Source organism: Lepidothrix coronata, unplaced genomic scaffold (genome assembly GCF_001604755.1).
Source record: "Lepidothrix coronata isolate B3197 unplaced genomic scaffold, Lepidothrix_coronata-1.0 Scaffold78, whole genome shotgun sequence".
Lineage (NCBI taxonomy): Eukaryota > Metazoa > Chordata > Aves > Passeriformes > Pipridae > Lepidothrix > Lepidothrix coronata.
The window spans coordinates 2234807-2250203 of record NW_016690258.1 but is presented as its reverse complement, the minus strand read 5'-3'; the positions used below and the strand labels follow the sequence as shown (position 1 = coordinate 2250203).

The window sequence follows — 15397 nt, the reverse complement described above, 5'->3', positions numbered from 1 at the left end:
ACATCATGATTATGATTCTGTGTGTCTAAACACTGTACAGTAATTTATGTAACTTACATTTTTTCTAGTTAATATTTCGGTTTCCAGCACAAGTTGTACTGGCTTTTGCAATATCTTCTTAGCAGCAGAAACTTAAATAACTTTAGAAGGCTACTGGAGGTCACATCTCACTCAGGTATTTTAGTAAAAAGGAACACAGTGAATCAAATCAAGTCCAGTTAAGCTACTGTTATAGCATAAAAGATAATACAGACCTGGACTTATACTGAAATATTTCTAACCATGTGTAAAACAAGCTTGTAACAAGTACTGTGAAACAGTATGTACCCCACAGCTCTGAAAATCACTAAGAACTGCAAACTGTTCTGGGATAGGAGACTGAAGAGTGGCATTTTTTTGTTTAAAATAAATTTCCCTGGGAAGAGAAAGTAACATTTTGACTCTGCAAAATACAATAGGTCTTGAAACATTGTAACTTGAGCATCTAGTACATGAGAGGCCACAGGATCCATAGGTATGGCAATTTTCTTTTACTACTGGCTCATGTCGGTAACCCCTCTCACAGGTGCTGGAGGTCACAATATTTCAGCTACAGGCAGGAAGAGAGACAGGTTGTTCATTTAGAATTTTATTTTACAAATTCAATTTACTTGACTTCTTTATCCTTTAAAAAGAACATGTGCTTTTTCTGTAGGGATGGTACACAACAATGCCTGAGGGTGTGTAAGCAAGACAGTCGGGATGCAAAGAAAGGGAAAAGCTAAGACATCTATTTCTGCATGTGATTCTGGTCTTGGGCACTTTCATTCCTAAAAGGAATTACTATTTGTAAGGCAAAGGGATTTCTCCAGCTGGGACCATGGTAACCATGGCTGCATTCCTTTCAAACATTTCCAGACTTACTTTATCCAGTTACCAAATGCTTTCCCCCACCTTGGCGACTGCTTCAGCAACAAAACACAAAAGCAAAGTCTCTCCTTAAAAGCAGTACAGCCACCCCCCTCTTCAGCACTTGGGCTTGGCAATTTCCAGCATTTTGGTTCTACAAAAATTAGTAATTATTTCTCTTGCTAAGTTTTCACAACTGTCTGATGCAGTATCACACCAGAGCCTTGGCAGAGATTTTGTTACTCTATTTATGTGACCATACCAAAAACCTTTTGCTATGAGAAATTCAAAACCAAAACATAATTTTTTTTGACTCTCCTTAGTATACAAAACTTGGTACCCATCCCTATGTGCATCTATGAAAAGCAACTTTTTAAACTTTCATTAAGAGAATAAAAACTAAACTAACAGTTTCTTTTCTGAGAAAGTGATAGCCTGGTTCACAGTTCAACATGAAAAATATTACTACAAACTCTAACGTTTTCTACAAGTTCACCTCCTTGTTCCAGCAAAGGAGATCAACAGGTAAACGTGCTTTGTAAGCTGGTCCAGTCTGTCATATGGGCTATAAAAGAGTCCTTTTCTCTAAGGAAAAGATTCTGGTCAGAGCTTCACATTTTCTTCAAGGAATTTCAGGTGACGAGCCTTCACACTGTAACTCACGTACTTGTCTCCCATGTGCTCCCGCAGCTGCAGCTGTTCAGAACACACACAAAACAAAGCCCACAAAACTTACTGACATGCACAGAAAGCAGGAACTACCAAAATATTAAATATTAACTATCAAATATTAACCAAAAAAAAAAGTACCAAGGCACTCAACTGAAAGCAGCACGTGAAGCTTGGCAAGTAGATGAGAGGAAAGGAAGATGAAAGTCTTTGTTGTCTGAAGGCAAGAGAGTTCCAAATCCCACCCAACAATTTAAAATATAAATCACATCTTCACAGGTTACAAATGAAATACTGCATGGGTAAGATAGAAAATTACAATGCCTGCCCATGACTACATAAAGACTACATAAATCAAGGTTTACCCTGTGTCAATAGGGTAAAGACACTGCTCATTTCTCTAGGTTTATGAAGAAATTAAACTATTTTACTATGAAAGACATTCACCTCTCTTTTCGCTTCATCGTCGTCTTCCATGATTCTGTACACCTCCTCAAGAAGTTTCACTCCCAATCCTTGCACCACATCAGACCTCAGGATTTCAACCATTCTCCTAATCTTGTCAGGAACTGTTAACATATCTATTAAAAATAAAATACAATTTAAAAAATCAATGCAGTAATAACTACTTTCAGTATAGACAATTTTCATACTCTGCAGAAGAATATGGGATAATAGTAATTATTACCACGGAATTCCAGAGCAACAGACCTGAAGGAATCTCTTCAATGTTTAATTCCTCTGATTCATCAGGCAATTTTCCATGCAAAATCAAAGTGTCTCGATATTTTTTATGGAGTTTAAACTCCGGGGCTGGAGTTGAGGTTCCACAGTACTCAGAGTTCTCCTTAGAGTCCATTTTCAGCGTCCAAGTCATCAGCTGCACCAAGTCATTCATTTCATTTACATTGCTTTTCCTAGGAGATGTAAGTCAGTCATCACTTTAGATGCATCTTCCACCCTACAGTCCAAGTACTTCCAGTAAGTTTAATAAGGTCCTAGTAAGTATTCCATGTTAAATTACTTCTTGTGGGGCAGTTTTATCAATAGCAACACCAGCAGTATTCCTTCTAACAAAGGCTCAGAGCCCTGTCAGCCTGTAAAAATCCACAACCCTACTGGCTGCTGCCAACTCTGTAGCTGCACCTCCAGTAATGCAACAAATTGCAGCTTTTGGAAAGCTGCTTACACTGACAAAATCAGAAATAAATTCACAGTGGAAAGGAAGCACATTGGCACCTTTTAATTAATGCTTTTAGTGCATCCTGACAGTACTTGTCCCTTGATGCTGGAAGACTGGATTTCTGGGAAGCTACAACTGACAAAAAACAGGCACAAAATTACATCCAGAAAGTTCAGCATGGAACAGAAAGACAGTCACAGAAAGACAATAATTAAATGGAATTCTTTTCCTTCATGCACCACATACTTCTTCAATCACTCACTATGTGGAGACAAAAGTATGAAAGCCACTTTTTTTCCAGTCCAAGTCAAGGTCTAATATAGCAGTGAAAACTCTTGCACAGTATTAAAATACTTACCTCTCCTTGGAATCACCATCAGACTTGTCTGTAGAACTTGTGGAAGAGCTCAACTCATCATCAGACAGGCAATCAGTTTCTCTCTTTTTCTACATGAAGAGGAAATAAATGACAAAAATTCTAATAGCTGAAAGTAATTTAGCAATATTTAGCAATTTATACTGTACTTATGTGGATGAAACACTTTTAACAAGCATATTTTTACACACTCCTACTGATAATATTTAAAAGGTATAACCTTTGGTTTTAAACACAAGTTAATACCCAGGGCATCATGAACATACTTCATGAAATGCTGATGTGACTACCGTGACACCTCAGTCATAAACCATTGCAAATGCTTCACCAAGTGTTTCAATTAAATCATGTATCTCTGTCAGTTCTTTGCCAATTGTATCAAAAAGACATCACCTTTAGCTCAGCAATTTAAAACACATTTAAAAATACTACTAAAATACATTTTCACCAGTTCAGTAAGTTCCCAGCATTCCCTGGGATTTTAACCACTTGGTTGCAAAAGCATCACCAGCATATGCACACACAACCAGCCTGTACAGCTGTAACCTCAGTTTGTGATTGCACACAACTTTTTGCATTTAGGTAACAGTTCTAAGCAAACACACACAGGTAAAACATGCAAAACACTTCCCACGGGAGTGCTGAACTGAGAAAATTTGAATTTCAGACTCAAATTCCTTCACTGTGCCTTGTCTGCATTTAACTACAGATTAAAAAAAAAAAATGTTCAACACCACAAACAAAGCAAAACCAGATGTACCAGGTAGTGTGTTGGTAATAGGAATTTAAAGCAGACTATTGATCTGTAACCAAAGTGTAGTTCAGGATAAACTTCTTCCCTTCCAAAGTAAAATACACTCTGCAATTTTGAGAGTCCATAGCAATTAGCAAAAGATGCCTAGTTATCATCTCTGACAAGTGGAGTGAAAATGCACAGGAAGCCTGCAATGTTAAACTGATCTGGCCAGAGTGGATTAGAGATCCATAGCCCATCCCAGGCCTTACAAAGCAGCATTTACAGAGAACTCTGCACTCTTATTTACAGAGAGTTTCTTCCACGCAGATTTGTTTTAAATATCACTTTCTTCCCAAATCATGCCTTCGTTTAAACACTTGAAAGGCATATGACCCTGCTTTACCTGGGAAATACTGGGATCTGATGAGGACTGAGCAACTTTAACACAATTTTCCACATGTGATTTTGCTTCAACTACTGCACCATTTGACGACCGTCTCGCTGGAACCACTGAAAGGATGACATTTTTACAACATTTACAACTTATCCACATGTATTTTGAATAAGTTTCATGCTCATGCAAGAAAAAGTCTATCACCTGGCAGAAGGCAGGCAGGTAGGTATTCTGCTAAGGGAAAACATTGAAGCTTCTGTCTGAAAGCTGAATATTCTCTGTTTCATGTACATTTCCAAGACAAGTTATCACCAGAGAACACAACTGAACATAACTGACTAAGCAGCACAAAAATATGGGCATGTTAACAGAAATTTTTGTCTAATACAGAACTAGACACTTAGGGCATCTCTCTGAAGATGGCAGTGAAGAACAAACAAGTTATAATTTCTTCACAAAGAAGTTATTAGCCCACTTATACCTAAAATGTTAATATGTAAACATAAAAGTTACCAGAGGGAAGCATCTCCCGAGACTGTTTCAGCCTCCTTCGCTCTCTTGCTGACAAGGGCCGCTCCTGCAAAGGAAGGTAATTTGATATTAATTTGCAATCACCATAATGGCTTCTGTTATCTAATCACTGATAAAGGAAAGACTCCTTTTCAACTGACACAGGGGAGAGAGAGCTATTAGAGCAGACCCCCGATCATCTAAGAAATGCTTAATTATTTAATACAAAATGGTCTTGTGCTATGAGACCAGTCTGCACTCTAGGAAAGGGGGTTCCAACCTCCACCGTTCAGCAAGGCAGCTGCTCATCCTGCACTGAGCAGGTGCTTGACAGGACTTCCATTAGGTAGGAAGCTACTACACATTTCTTAACTCACTGTGCATACACTCAAAGTACAAACTGCTCAGAAGGAATGAGAGACAAAAGCAAGCAGACCCACTAACCATTGGAATGGCAGCTTGACTGGCTTTGGCACCACTTCCAGGCTCAGAGGCTCCAGCACCGTGCTGCTCTGCACACCTCTGGGCTGCCCTGCTGTTCACATCAGAAGGAACTGGCAGAGGTCGAGGAGAAACTGTTCTGAACTTGACAGAGAAGTGAGCAAGAGTTTATACATTGCTTTTATTACAAGTTTAAGTACTCTGCAATCTAGAAGACATTCTTGCATGGTAAAGCCTGATGCCAGAAGTTTTGAATCATACTGTAACTTCTGCATCTCCCAGCTTCATCCTTCCCTCTCCACATTTCTGCTTGCATCCATTTCCCTTCTCTCCATCCCTACATCTTGTCCCCCTCCTCACAGACTATTTTTCAGCCAATGCCTTCGCAACCACTGTCCCAACCCTCCAATAGGAAAACCCAAGAGAAAAACAAGGTATCAATCACCAGTCATCCTCTTCTCTATCCTTGTATAGCCAGTGCCTTTCCCCAAAGCAACCTCTCTGCTCAGTGTGGAAACGTTGACAGGAGCCCTGTCCCATGTTCATGCCAAGATTTTCTTCCTACAGTTTGCACAGGGCAGCCAATACATGTGTCTGTTCTAAAGTATGGTAAGGTACCACCCACCTCAAGCAGCCTTATCAACAACAGTCAGGAAAGGCACTGACTTGTGGTCACAAAAGTGAGAAGTCCTGATGGAATTTTCTAGGGAAGACTGCAGCACAACAAAGGCAAAGCCCATCTGGCACAGCCACCTCAACCCTGTGAGATTTTCAAATAGGCTGCTTCTAACAGTGCTCTGCATTTTGTTACCAATGAAGTTATACAGGTACACATCAAACAAGAACAGCATTAAAACACCCACCCTTTTTTAAAAAACAGGTCCCACTTTTAAAGAGGAAAAATGCAGTAGTCTTAAAGGAAAGAGGAGAGTTATTTTTCGAGTGTCTGCACCTTCTCTGAGCAGCCTTCAGCCAGCTCTCTTCTCTTCTGCTGCTGCTGCCGTGAGACAGAAGGTTCACTGACAGAGCTATGAGGCTCCAAATGGAAGGTTTTTCCCTGAGCATCTCCCAAAGCTCCATGACTGGCATCATCCTAATAAGTAAAAGTGTTTTTAAAAAATGTAGACATGGCATTTCCAGACTTACACATACACACTTAAAAAAAAAAAAAAAAATCACATGGGCCACTTGACTGTTTGGACTGTAACCACCTTAACACAGCACAGGTGCAACCACAATAAACTCTTATTTGATAGACTGTTAGAAAAAATACCTTCTGTACCAGCATTTCTAAGCTACTAAACCTCCAAGGAAGGACACTTACTTGAATAACAATGGGAACAAAGGGTCCTAGCAGCTCTTCAGTAGAATCCAAGCTCTACAACAAATAATGGTTTCTCATTAGAAAAGTGTCTATGAAAATTTCATTGTAGATCAAAATGTAGTGAAAAGACAATCATCACCAATTAGCTCCCCATCCAAATCAGGACAAACTCGAGATCAGCCAGGACTATTTAGTACATAGAACAAAGAAATTACAAAACAGTTCTTACCCTTCTTTTGTGTTGTAAAACTGTTCTCTGTAAAAACAGAATTTCCATCACCCAGATGGAAAGCCCAAAACTCCTTCACATTGTTGCCTTTGCAAATCTGAAGCCAAGGTTCCTAACTACTTAAGAATCTCAGTAATTGCATCAGCAGCATCCTACTTTGACAGAAGAACATATGCAGCAGCTCTCCAAATTTTAAGAGCTGGTCATTAATTTAAGTCTATTTCAAATAAGCATAAATGCATTACCAGGTCAGTCTGCTTTTGGTCTTTTGATACAGGCTGCAGGAGTTTCAAAGTGTCATCATTATCTTCTACAGCATTAACAGAAGACAGCTGTGACTCAACTTTTTCAGCTTTAGAAGCTTGTTTTGCTCTTTGCTGTGGTCCATCTTCCTTAACTGGTGGGCTATGAGATGGTATTTTAGAATTGCCTGGAACATTTAAATACTTTGCTTTATTATTCTCTGGGATACACTCACTGCCACACTTCTCCCTTCCACGCTTTCTCCTTTCAGATGGGAAGATATCAATGTTCACTTCACTGATTGTAGCTATGGAACCTCCCAGGTTGTTCGGATCATTATTGCTTGGTTTTCTTTCCACCTCAACAACTGGCTTCTCTGAGGGACAAAATTTGGTGGCTTTATATTTGATGATGCAATCTTCCTCATCCTAGAATTAAAAGGAAAACAAAAAAAAAATTAATTACTTTTCGGGTGTTACACACAGATGAAAGAATTCTCTAAGCCCCTGAGGAAAAAAAAATCAAGAACACACCAGATACAGAAAATGCAAGGAAATTATGATCAACTACAGATTGAGAGCCTCACAAAAGTAAATTTTTAAAGAGATACAGACTGGATTTGCAATTCACCTGTTTCAGGTATTGGTTTACATGGAGTACAACTACTTCTCACCAGGTCATGAAAGAAAAGCTGTACTCACTTGGCTCTTCCTTAAGGGAGGTGCCAGTGAGCACCAAGTTTAAGATGTACTACACCACATATGTTCAATATTTCTGCATTTAAAACTCAAACCCAGAATAGCAGACTCGTTACAGAAAATAAAAAACATGCACAAGATTAACCATTACAAAAGAATTTTCTAAACGCTGGAAAGAACTTCAACAATAAATAATTTGGGTTGTAAGTATAATTAGTTTAAGTATATGATTTTGATTGGAAAAAAATGATTACTACTTGTCATGAAATATTTGACCCCAAATACTCCATGAGTAATTCACACAGTGTCCCACAAATGAAAAACCAGGTGTTGTTTAATTAACATCTTAAAGACACTGCAATTACTTTCACTGGTCCACAGCTGATAATTTACTTCCACTCTTGCCTAAACACAATTCTTTCCTTAATACGAGTTTTACAAATTCCTAGTAATCAGATCTATATTCTCACAAATGCTCAAGGTACTTCTTATAAAACTGATTTTTTTTCTCTAGAAAAAGCAAGAGGGATTTGGGTTTTGTTGGGTTTTGTTATTGTTGTTGTTTTATTGTTTAGGGTTTTTTTAAAGAAAAAAAAATTAATGTCTCACAACTTTGTATTTCCTGGCTTGCTCAGGGGAGTGGTTTTGGTGTGTAACATTCCTGCTGTGAGACTCATTCTTTGCTGAGATGACAGAACAAGGATCTTTAGGTTTAGAATTCACTGTTTTCTTCTGATTTCTAGCTGCTTTCCTGTAAAGAAAATCAAAGTGGCTCATTCAATCACCATCAACAAGGTCTAAAGACACTTCTTTACATTATCCTAATTAAAGGAGTCCACTTCACTATAAAGCTTTCACACAAAGAGTATGAGATACTGGGCTTTTTCAACAGACTGTGCACAACATCCTCATTTTCATTTCTAGAAAAGGAGCTTAAAAACATGACTCAGACTCTGCCAGCAATGTGCACTTGTTCTGCAGAGCATCAAGGTCAGTCCTATCTGGGAGCAGTAACATAACTAAACCTGACAAAGAAAAAAAAATTATATCAGTGTATATCAAAAGGAACTCGTTTTGGCAACTCCCAGATGATAAATGGCCTCAGAGAACTTCTGCTTTCCTAACCATTGCACAGTTTTACTCTGCATTTGAAAAAAAAAAAAAATATTTTCCACTCTAATTCCCTCCTATTTCTCAGAGAATGCAAAGAAACTCGTGTTCATACACTTTGTAGCCGCACATAACACAACTCATTTCATCCCTCTACAACAAAAAAACCAGGAGAAGTTGTAAAACAGCAACATGCAGATTTTGCACAGAATCACTCAAAGGAAAATATCTTACGCCTTTGTGGCTTCCAAAAACAAAGAAATCTGTTGCTTGATATACGGCTGTCGCAGGATGCTTTTCACACTTGGCCGTTCCTCGGGTTTTTTACTGAGCATGGTTTGTATTATTGCCACCAGCTGGGGGCTGTAATCCTTTGGCATGGGTGGCAGCTGGGAAAGCAAAGGGGAGCCTGACATTATTTAACTTATTATTTATGTCCAGCTACACGCTTTGCACAAAAAAATAAACCCATTGTTCAAGTGCTCAAAGCTACCCAAGTGCTTAATGTTAAACAGAACACGAACTCCAAGTGTTTGTCTAAGAACTGTTTGTATTTTTTCATTAATATCAGCAGCTAAAGTTCTGTAAATAGGCTTAAAAAATTATATAAATTAAATCCATATTAACTTCATTATATGATAAATCAAGACAGATATTTAAACAAGCTAATCTTATAATCTTACCTAACAGGAAAATGGCATCATGTGGAGAGCAATTTAATTTTTTACACAATGTTTAAAAAATTAAGAAATTAATCTCAGGACTTTGGGAACTAATCAGTATACTAGTTATACAAAGGGGTAACAAGAAACTCTAGCAAAACCTACAAATGAGTGACTCCCTTGGTCTCATATTACATCATACAGCACCATGAAACAGCCTTACAACATAATGATGGCACAGGTAACAGGCAAAGTATTTTTAACTCCATGTAATATTTCTGATGAAAAAAGATAATCTCAAGTTCTAGACAGAAAAAAAAAAAATAAATCAAGCCACATATAAAAAAATCTTTATATAAAAGTGTTTACCTTTCCTTCAATAATTCGATAAACCAAGGAGTTCATGTCTTTAGCATTGAAGGCGTGTTTCAGCGTAGCCATCTCATAAACACAGCAGCCCAGTGCCCAAACATCAGACTGGAAAAAGGGAAAAAAATTAAGTTTTGGGGACTTTTTATTAATTGTACAAGTTTTATCTCCAGACTCAGTCATCTGCTTTCAAAGAGGCCTTTAACGACATTAAACTAATTAAGACCAAACCCCATTACAAACTTTTGGCTTCACTCTCTTATTTTTAATTTTGATCAGCTGAGCTACTTTCTTCCATTTATCACCTTTTTTTTTCCAAAAAGAAGCGCAGAAATTAGCTATTTGTAGCAGGGTTTGCTTGTTTCCTTTCTTAGTACAATATCAGTTCTAACAGGCAAATGAAAATCTTTTGATTTTTCATTGGAAGAACAGTTTCTTCTCAACTCTTGCTCACTGCAGACACTCATATTTATGGTGTGTGTAGCTTGCAGCAAGAGCTGAATAAGGAACGTCTTTGCTTTATTCTGTTAAATTTTAAATTCACAGTAGCACTGCTTATTTTTCTCCTTAAAACTGCCTTTTTCTTTTCTTTTTTAATGCTGCCCTTATGTCAAATACAAACTACTGAGTATAAAGCTTCCTGTGTGATATATAATAAATTTAGAATATGCATCTAACACAGAGTGATGCTTCTGTTCCCACTGCCCTGCTGTGAGAGGTACAGGCAGCCTGCTGAACAAATGGGCTGTGATAACTTATCACATGCCACGAATTCCCAAACAATTCCAGAAATAAAGGCGCCTACAAATCTCTCTCCTATTTTTTTGTTTGGTCCCTGGGAACATTAAAAAGAGCTGGAAGCAATAAAAAAATTAAAACCCGTAGATAAGATTGCAATGTTCTCAGACAAACAAAACAAGGTGCCTCACAAAACAGAAAATAAAACACATAAAATACCATACCCTACCTTGTGGTTGTAGGGTTTGTTGGAAAAGAGTTCAGGGCTCATGTAGTAGGGGGTGCCTATGAGGGTGCTGGCCATGTCATACTGGTTTTCCAACACTCTGGCTATTCCCAGGTCACCCACTTTGATTATGTTTGTTCGTGTCAGGAAAATATTTTGAGTTTTAAGATCTCTGTGCAGAATGTGCTTCTCATGTAAATACTGGGGGGAACAAGAAAACCACACAGAGTTAATTAACTCCTAATTCGTTCCTCTACACTGAAAAGTAAAATCTCATTACATGAGTCAAAGAGGGAACACACAAAAGCAGAAGAGACCTATAAATCACTCTCAAAGTCAGGAGTGCCCTGCTAGTACAGTATTAGTGAATTAACATTAAGAATGACTGATACCAGGCACAGGTCCAAAATTTGGCACTGCTTTACCTACATCTCCCTGCGTGGCTCTTGTAAGTCAGCAGAAAAGAAGAAATGAAAAGGTAAGGTTAAGACTCAAACTGTAACTCACTTTCTGCTGCTTCCATCTCTGAACAATCTTAGTCTTAAGTATAAAATCTCAGTGGAAATTACAATGTGAGCTTTGTGTAAACAGGGAAGGAAATTAGTCATAATAAACAAGAACAGGCAGTACTGTAACTTATGTATGTTTGATCACTACAACCAACTTTTAGATAGAATTTTCTTTTCAATTTCTTATTCTTTAGTGTTGACATTTATATCTGGTCTTTATTGCTAAACAATTGCCTTTAAAGTTTAATAACCTACGATTACTAAATTTCAGAGGAGTAAGACAAGATTTAATAGAAATGAATTAACAGTCTAAATTTACCATTAAAAAACACCAACAAGACCACAGAACAGAAAACGTTCCTGAAATAATCTGCCCCCCCCCTTTTTTTTTTCCTCTCGAAAACTACATTTTATAAATTTAACCTAAACTTTCAAACCAGAGAAGCAACTAGAGTTGCAAACACCCTGGAGGTTACCACTGTCTACTGTGCTACAGAGTTACGGACATAAAATATGATAGAAACTTCTTGCTTCAAATGTTTGATTTGACTGCAGTGACCTGGGAGCATTTTTAATATACTAATAACCACTGTATTTAGATGGTATCCAGCCAAACAGGATAAATGCAATAAATGCAGAAAGAGCCAAGTTAGGTTTACGTCTGAAGGTGACAAATTTATACTTTACTTTACCTGCAGTGCCATGGCAATCTGGACAAACCACTCCACCACCTGATTCTCAGGCAGGAGTTTGCCCTTCTGCTCCTTAAGTTTGTGGTAGAGGTCTCCTCCCTCACAGAAGCCCATGACAATGTACAAGTGGCCATCCTGCCCCTGCCAGGACTCTCTGTAGGTGACGATGTTGGGGTGTCTCAGCTGGGACAGCAGCTGTGCCTCCTGCTCTGCCGCTCTCCTCTCACGGCTGGAAACGTTTCTGAGGTTTAACTTTTTGATGACATACTGGAAAAGAAATGGCAAGATGCAGCACAAGGGATCAGGGTGACTGTGCAGAAGCTCCAGGGAACTTCCCAGGTCTCAGGGAAACACAGTATTTGAAACTCCACTCTTTATTCTATGTGGAGGCTGCAGTTTAACAGTTATGCATCATTTCTACCCTTATACCACAAAAATGGAAGAACTGTGGCCATTCTGTCCATCTACCTGAATACAACTCTGCACAGGAATTTTGTGGTTTACTTTCTTTTGACCAATGTTCATATTTATCTTCCCCCCCACCATTCTCATTTTAAATGTGTGTCTTTTGTTCATCTCTTAAGCCTGAAATACCTGTTTGTGCACCACAGTTACACTCAAAAAAGACCCCTTCAATAGTTACTTTAAATATATAATAATAAGAAGGAAAGTATATAGTCACATGCAAAAAAAATTACAATGATGTCTAGGATAAAAGTTAGCTGAAAGAGACAAAAGGTCTTGTGGTCATTCCTAAATTTCTTTTATTCTGTATTAAGACAGGTTAAGAATTTTTCAAAGCTACACATAAAAGCTGCTATTTACCTCCCTAATATGTACTATTGTAATTCTAAGGAATTTCAGGTTTTAGCAGAAATATAGATGAGGCAATAAAATTCACAGCACACTTGTGTCATCCACAGCACCAATACTTAGTTCTGACCTGGCCCCATCCCGATGTAAATTTTGTGGTAATCACTTTAGGGCATCAGCTTTCCACGGAACAAACGTGCCATGGTTACACCTGACCCCGCTCTTATCTGAGAGCTTTTAAATCAAGACTTCTAAAAAATTTTTTTACTTGCTGAATTTCAGCATCCTCAGCCATTGTTCAGTGTTTGCCGCCCAGGCTGGGCCTAATAATTAGCCCAACACATTTAATTAATGCTAAGGAGACGCCCCTATATACCAAGGGAACCAATTACCCAGAAAATCCACAGCAACTCATGACTTTGTGTTTCAGAAATCTGCTGGATATAAGCTGTGACGGTGCAAAGCTTCCAGAAGGAATATCACTAAACTAATTGTGTACAGAATCATCTAAGTTTAAAATAAAATGGAAATGCTGCAACTACTGTGTTCTACGTGGCAAGTCAACTACAATTCTATCTTTGAGCACAGAAACCAAAAGTTTTTAGCTTTATATCAGCATCTTTTAGATTATACACTACCAAAATGCAAAAAGCACATGTATTAGCCTTATTTTAAACTCGGCATTGATTATATTTGGTTTAATGAGCATGTTCTCCTAGCAAGATTCCCATGAAATCTATTGCAAAGCTCTTCTGCCTTATTTGATACCGAATTGTGTACAAATTGCATTTCGTTTTGTTTTAAACATTTAGAGCCACTTGAGTTTTTCCACAAATAAACAGCATTCAGCTATCAGCAAATATGCATAAATAAGACATAATTTCTTTCAAAGAACACAAGGCACTATGCCAAAGCCACAACAAAAAAATCCTGATCATCTTGCTACAGAAGGAAAGTTTGTAAAAGTTGGCAAAAGATAAGACACAGTAAAACACACCAAACATTTAAGATGAAATAAAAACAAACAGGAAGCAAGGCTCTTGCCAATGTTAATGACCAGCAGCACGACAAAAAAATCCAAGGATCTGTATCCAGGTGAAAGTCACCTCAAAGCACTGTTTACTTTTAGGATGAGGTTAGCAGTTCTTTGAGGACATTGGACTATGCACTGTGGTGATGGCCTGGAGGGAACAAGTCCTGCCATCAGTACTACCCAACCCACATGTCGTAGGGATTCACCTCTGGATTCCAGCCAGGGAACTGCCTTCATCCGGGAAGGACACGCCCTCTGATCACTGCTGGGAACAAACCTTTTCCCATCATCTTCAGTACAATTCCAGGCTTAAGGCTCACACCCGAGGTTCCTGTGATACTGTGCTGTGGGTCTTCTCCACCCCCATTTTTCTACCCTCTCACATTTCCTATCAAACACCTCTGCTTTGGCCAGACAGGACAGATTATTTCAGTTTTCCAACAAAAATCGTTGCACCTAACTCTGACACAACGAAAACTTCCCGGGCTGTTGCACAGCCAATACAGGAAACACAGAGCCCGTCTTTCTCCCACAGAGCTGATGCCAGAGAAAGCCAACACCAGGAGCTGGTTTTCCATCCTTGTCATCATTTTTATCTCTACCACAGGAGCACAAGCAGTAACAGGGCAAGAGTAACCTGTTCTGCCTCACGCTAAGAGCGGGCTGTGCTTTCCTGTCACCCAAAGGACTACCCAAAAGAGCTTTCCTCCACAAAACATGGCATTATACATTAAGAAAAGCAAAAAAAAAAAAAAGCACTAATGTTATTTTTACTTATATTAATAAAAAAGTTATTTTGGGGGCTTGGCTTATCGGGGGGCAGGGGGGTAGAGGCTAAGATTAAAAAGATAAGAGAGGGTGGAAGAGTCTTCTGCACTTCTTTAACAAAAGTCCTCACAGACAAAGGAGGAGAACACGAACAGCCTAGCTGGACCAGCCCTGCTCATGTGGCTGCAGCCACACCCTGACACCAGGTGACGGTCACAGCCCTGCCTTGACACCAGGCGATGGTCACAGCCACACCCTCACACCAGGTGACGGTCACAGACACACCTGACACGAGGCCACGTCCCTGCTCGTCCCGAGTCTGTTCTCAGGGCCACAAGCCAAGGGTGGGCCACAGCGGGGTGTTGGTGACACCCCAAGCAGACCCCGCGGCACCCCCAGCCCAGCCCAGCCCAGCCCCGGCCGTTCCCCTCACGCCGAGCCGCGGCCCCTGCCGTGCCAGCGCCCTACGACCCGCTCCTCGCTACCTGCTTGCGGTCCTGGCGGTGCCGCGCCAGGCTCACCTCCCCGTAGCTGCCCTTCCCCACGGCCCGCAGGAAGCAATAGGCAGCCAGGGACATCCTCCTCCCGCCGCCGGGGCCGGGCAGCACCCGCTGCCATAGAGATACCCGGGGCAGCCGCGGCCATGGGGCGCCCGCCGCGCAGCTTTATGGCGCGGCAGCGGCGCCGCGGCGGCCATTTTGGAAGCGGGCGAGACGGCCATGTTGAGAGCGGGCAGCGAGCCTGAGGGATGCCTGAGGCACCGGCGAACGCGCCGAGGCTTTCCCT

At 39.8% G+C, this 15397-nt stretch overlaps 1 protein-coding gene across 2 annotated transcripts; it reads right to left on the bottom strand.

Moving 5' to 3' along the window:
- Positions 1 to 1118: 1118 nt before the first annotated feature.
- Positions 1119 to 15287, bottom strand: NEK4 (NIMA related kinase 4). Of its 2 annotated transcripts, none has more exons than XM_017819913.1 (16): positions 15097 to 15287; positions 11998 to 12264; positions 10800 to 10997; positions 9833 to 9940; positions 9036 to 9190; positions 8301 to 8442; positions 6996 to 7421; positions 6522 to 6575; positions 6150 to 6290; positions 5201 to 5341; positions 4760 to 4823; positions 4256 to 4362; positions 3099 to 3187; positions 2269 to 2474; positions 2005 to 2138; positions 1119 to 1584 (listed from the first exon to the last, which is right to left on the bottom strand). In XM_017819913.1, exons 1-16 carry the CDS (start codon positions 15187 to 15189, stop codon positions 1492 to 1494), a joined length of 2418 nt encoding a protein of 805 aa, XP_017675402.1. In that variant the 5' UTR covers positions 15190 to 15287; the 3' UTR covers positions 1119 to 1491. The 2 variants fall into 2 exon arrangements, with proteins under 2 accessions (XP_017675402.1, XP_017675403.1); XM_017819914.1 differs by having other exon boundaries at positions 1129 to 1584; positions 15133 to 15287.
- Between the last annotated feature and the right edge of the window lie 110 nt (positions 15288 to 15397).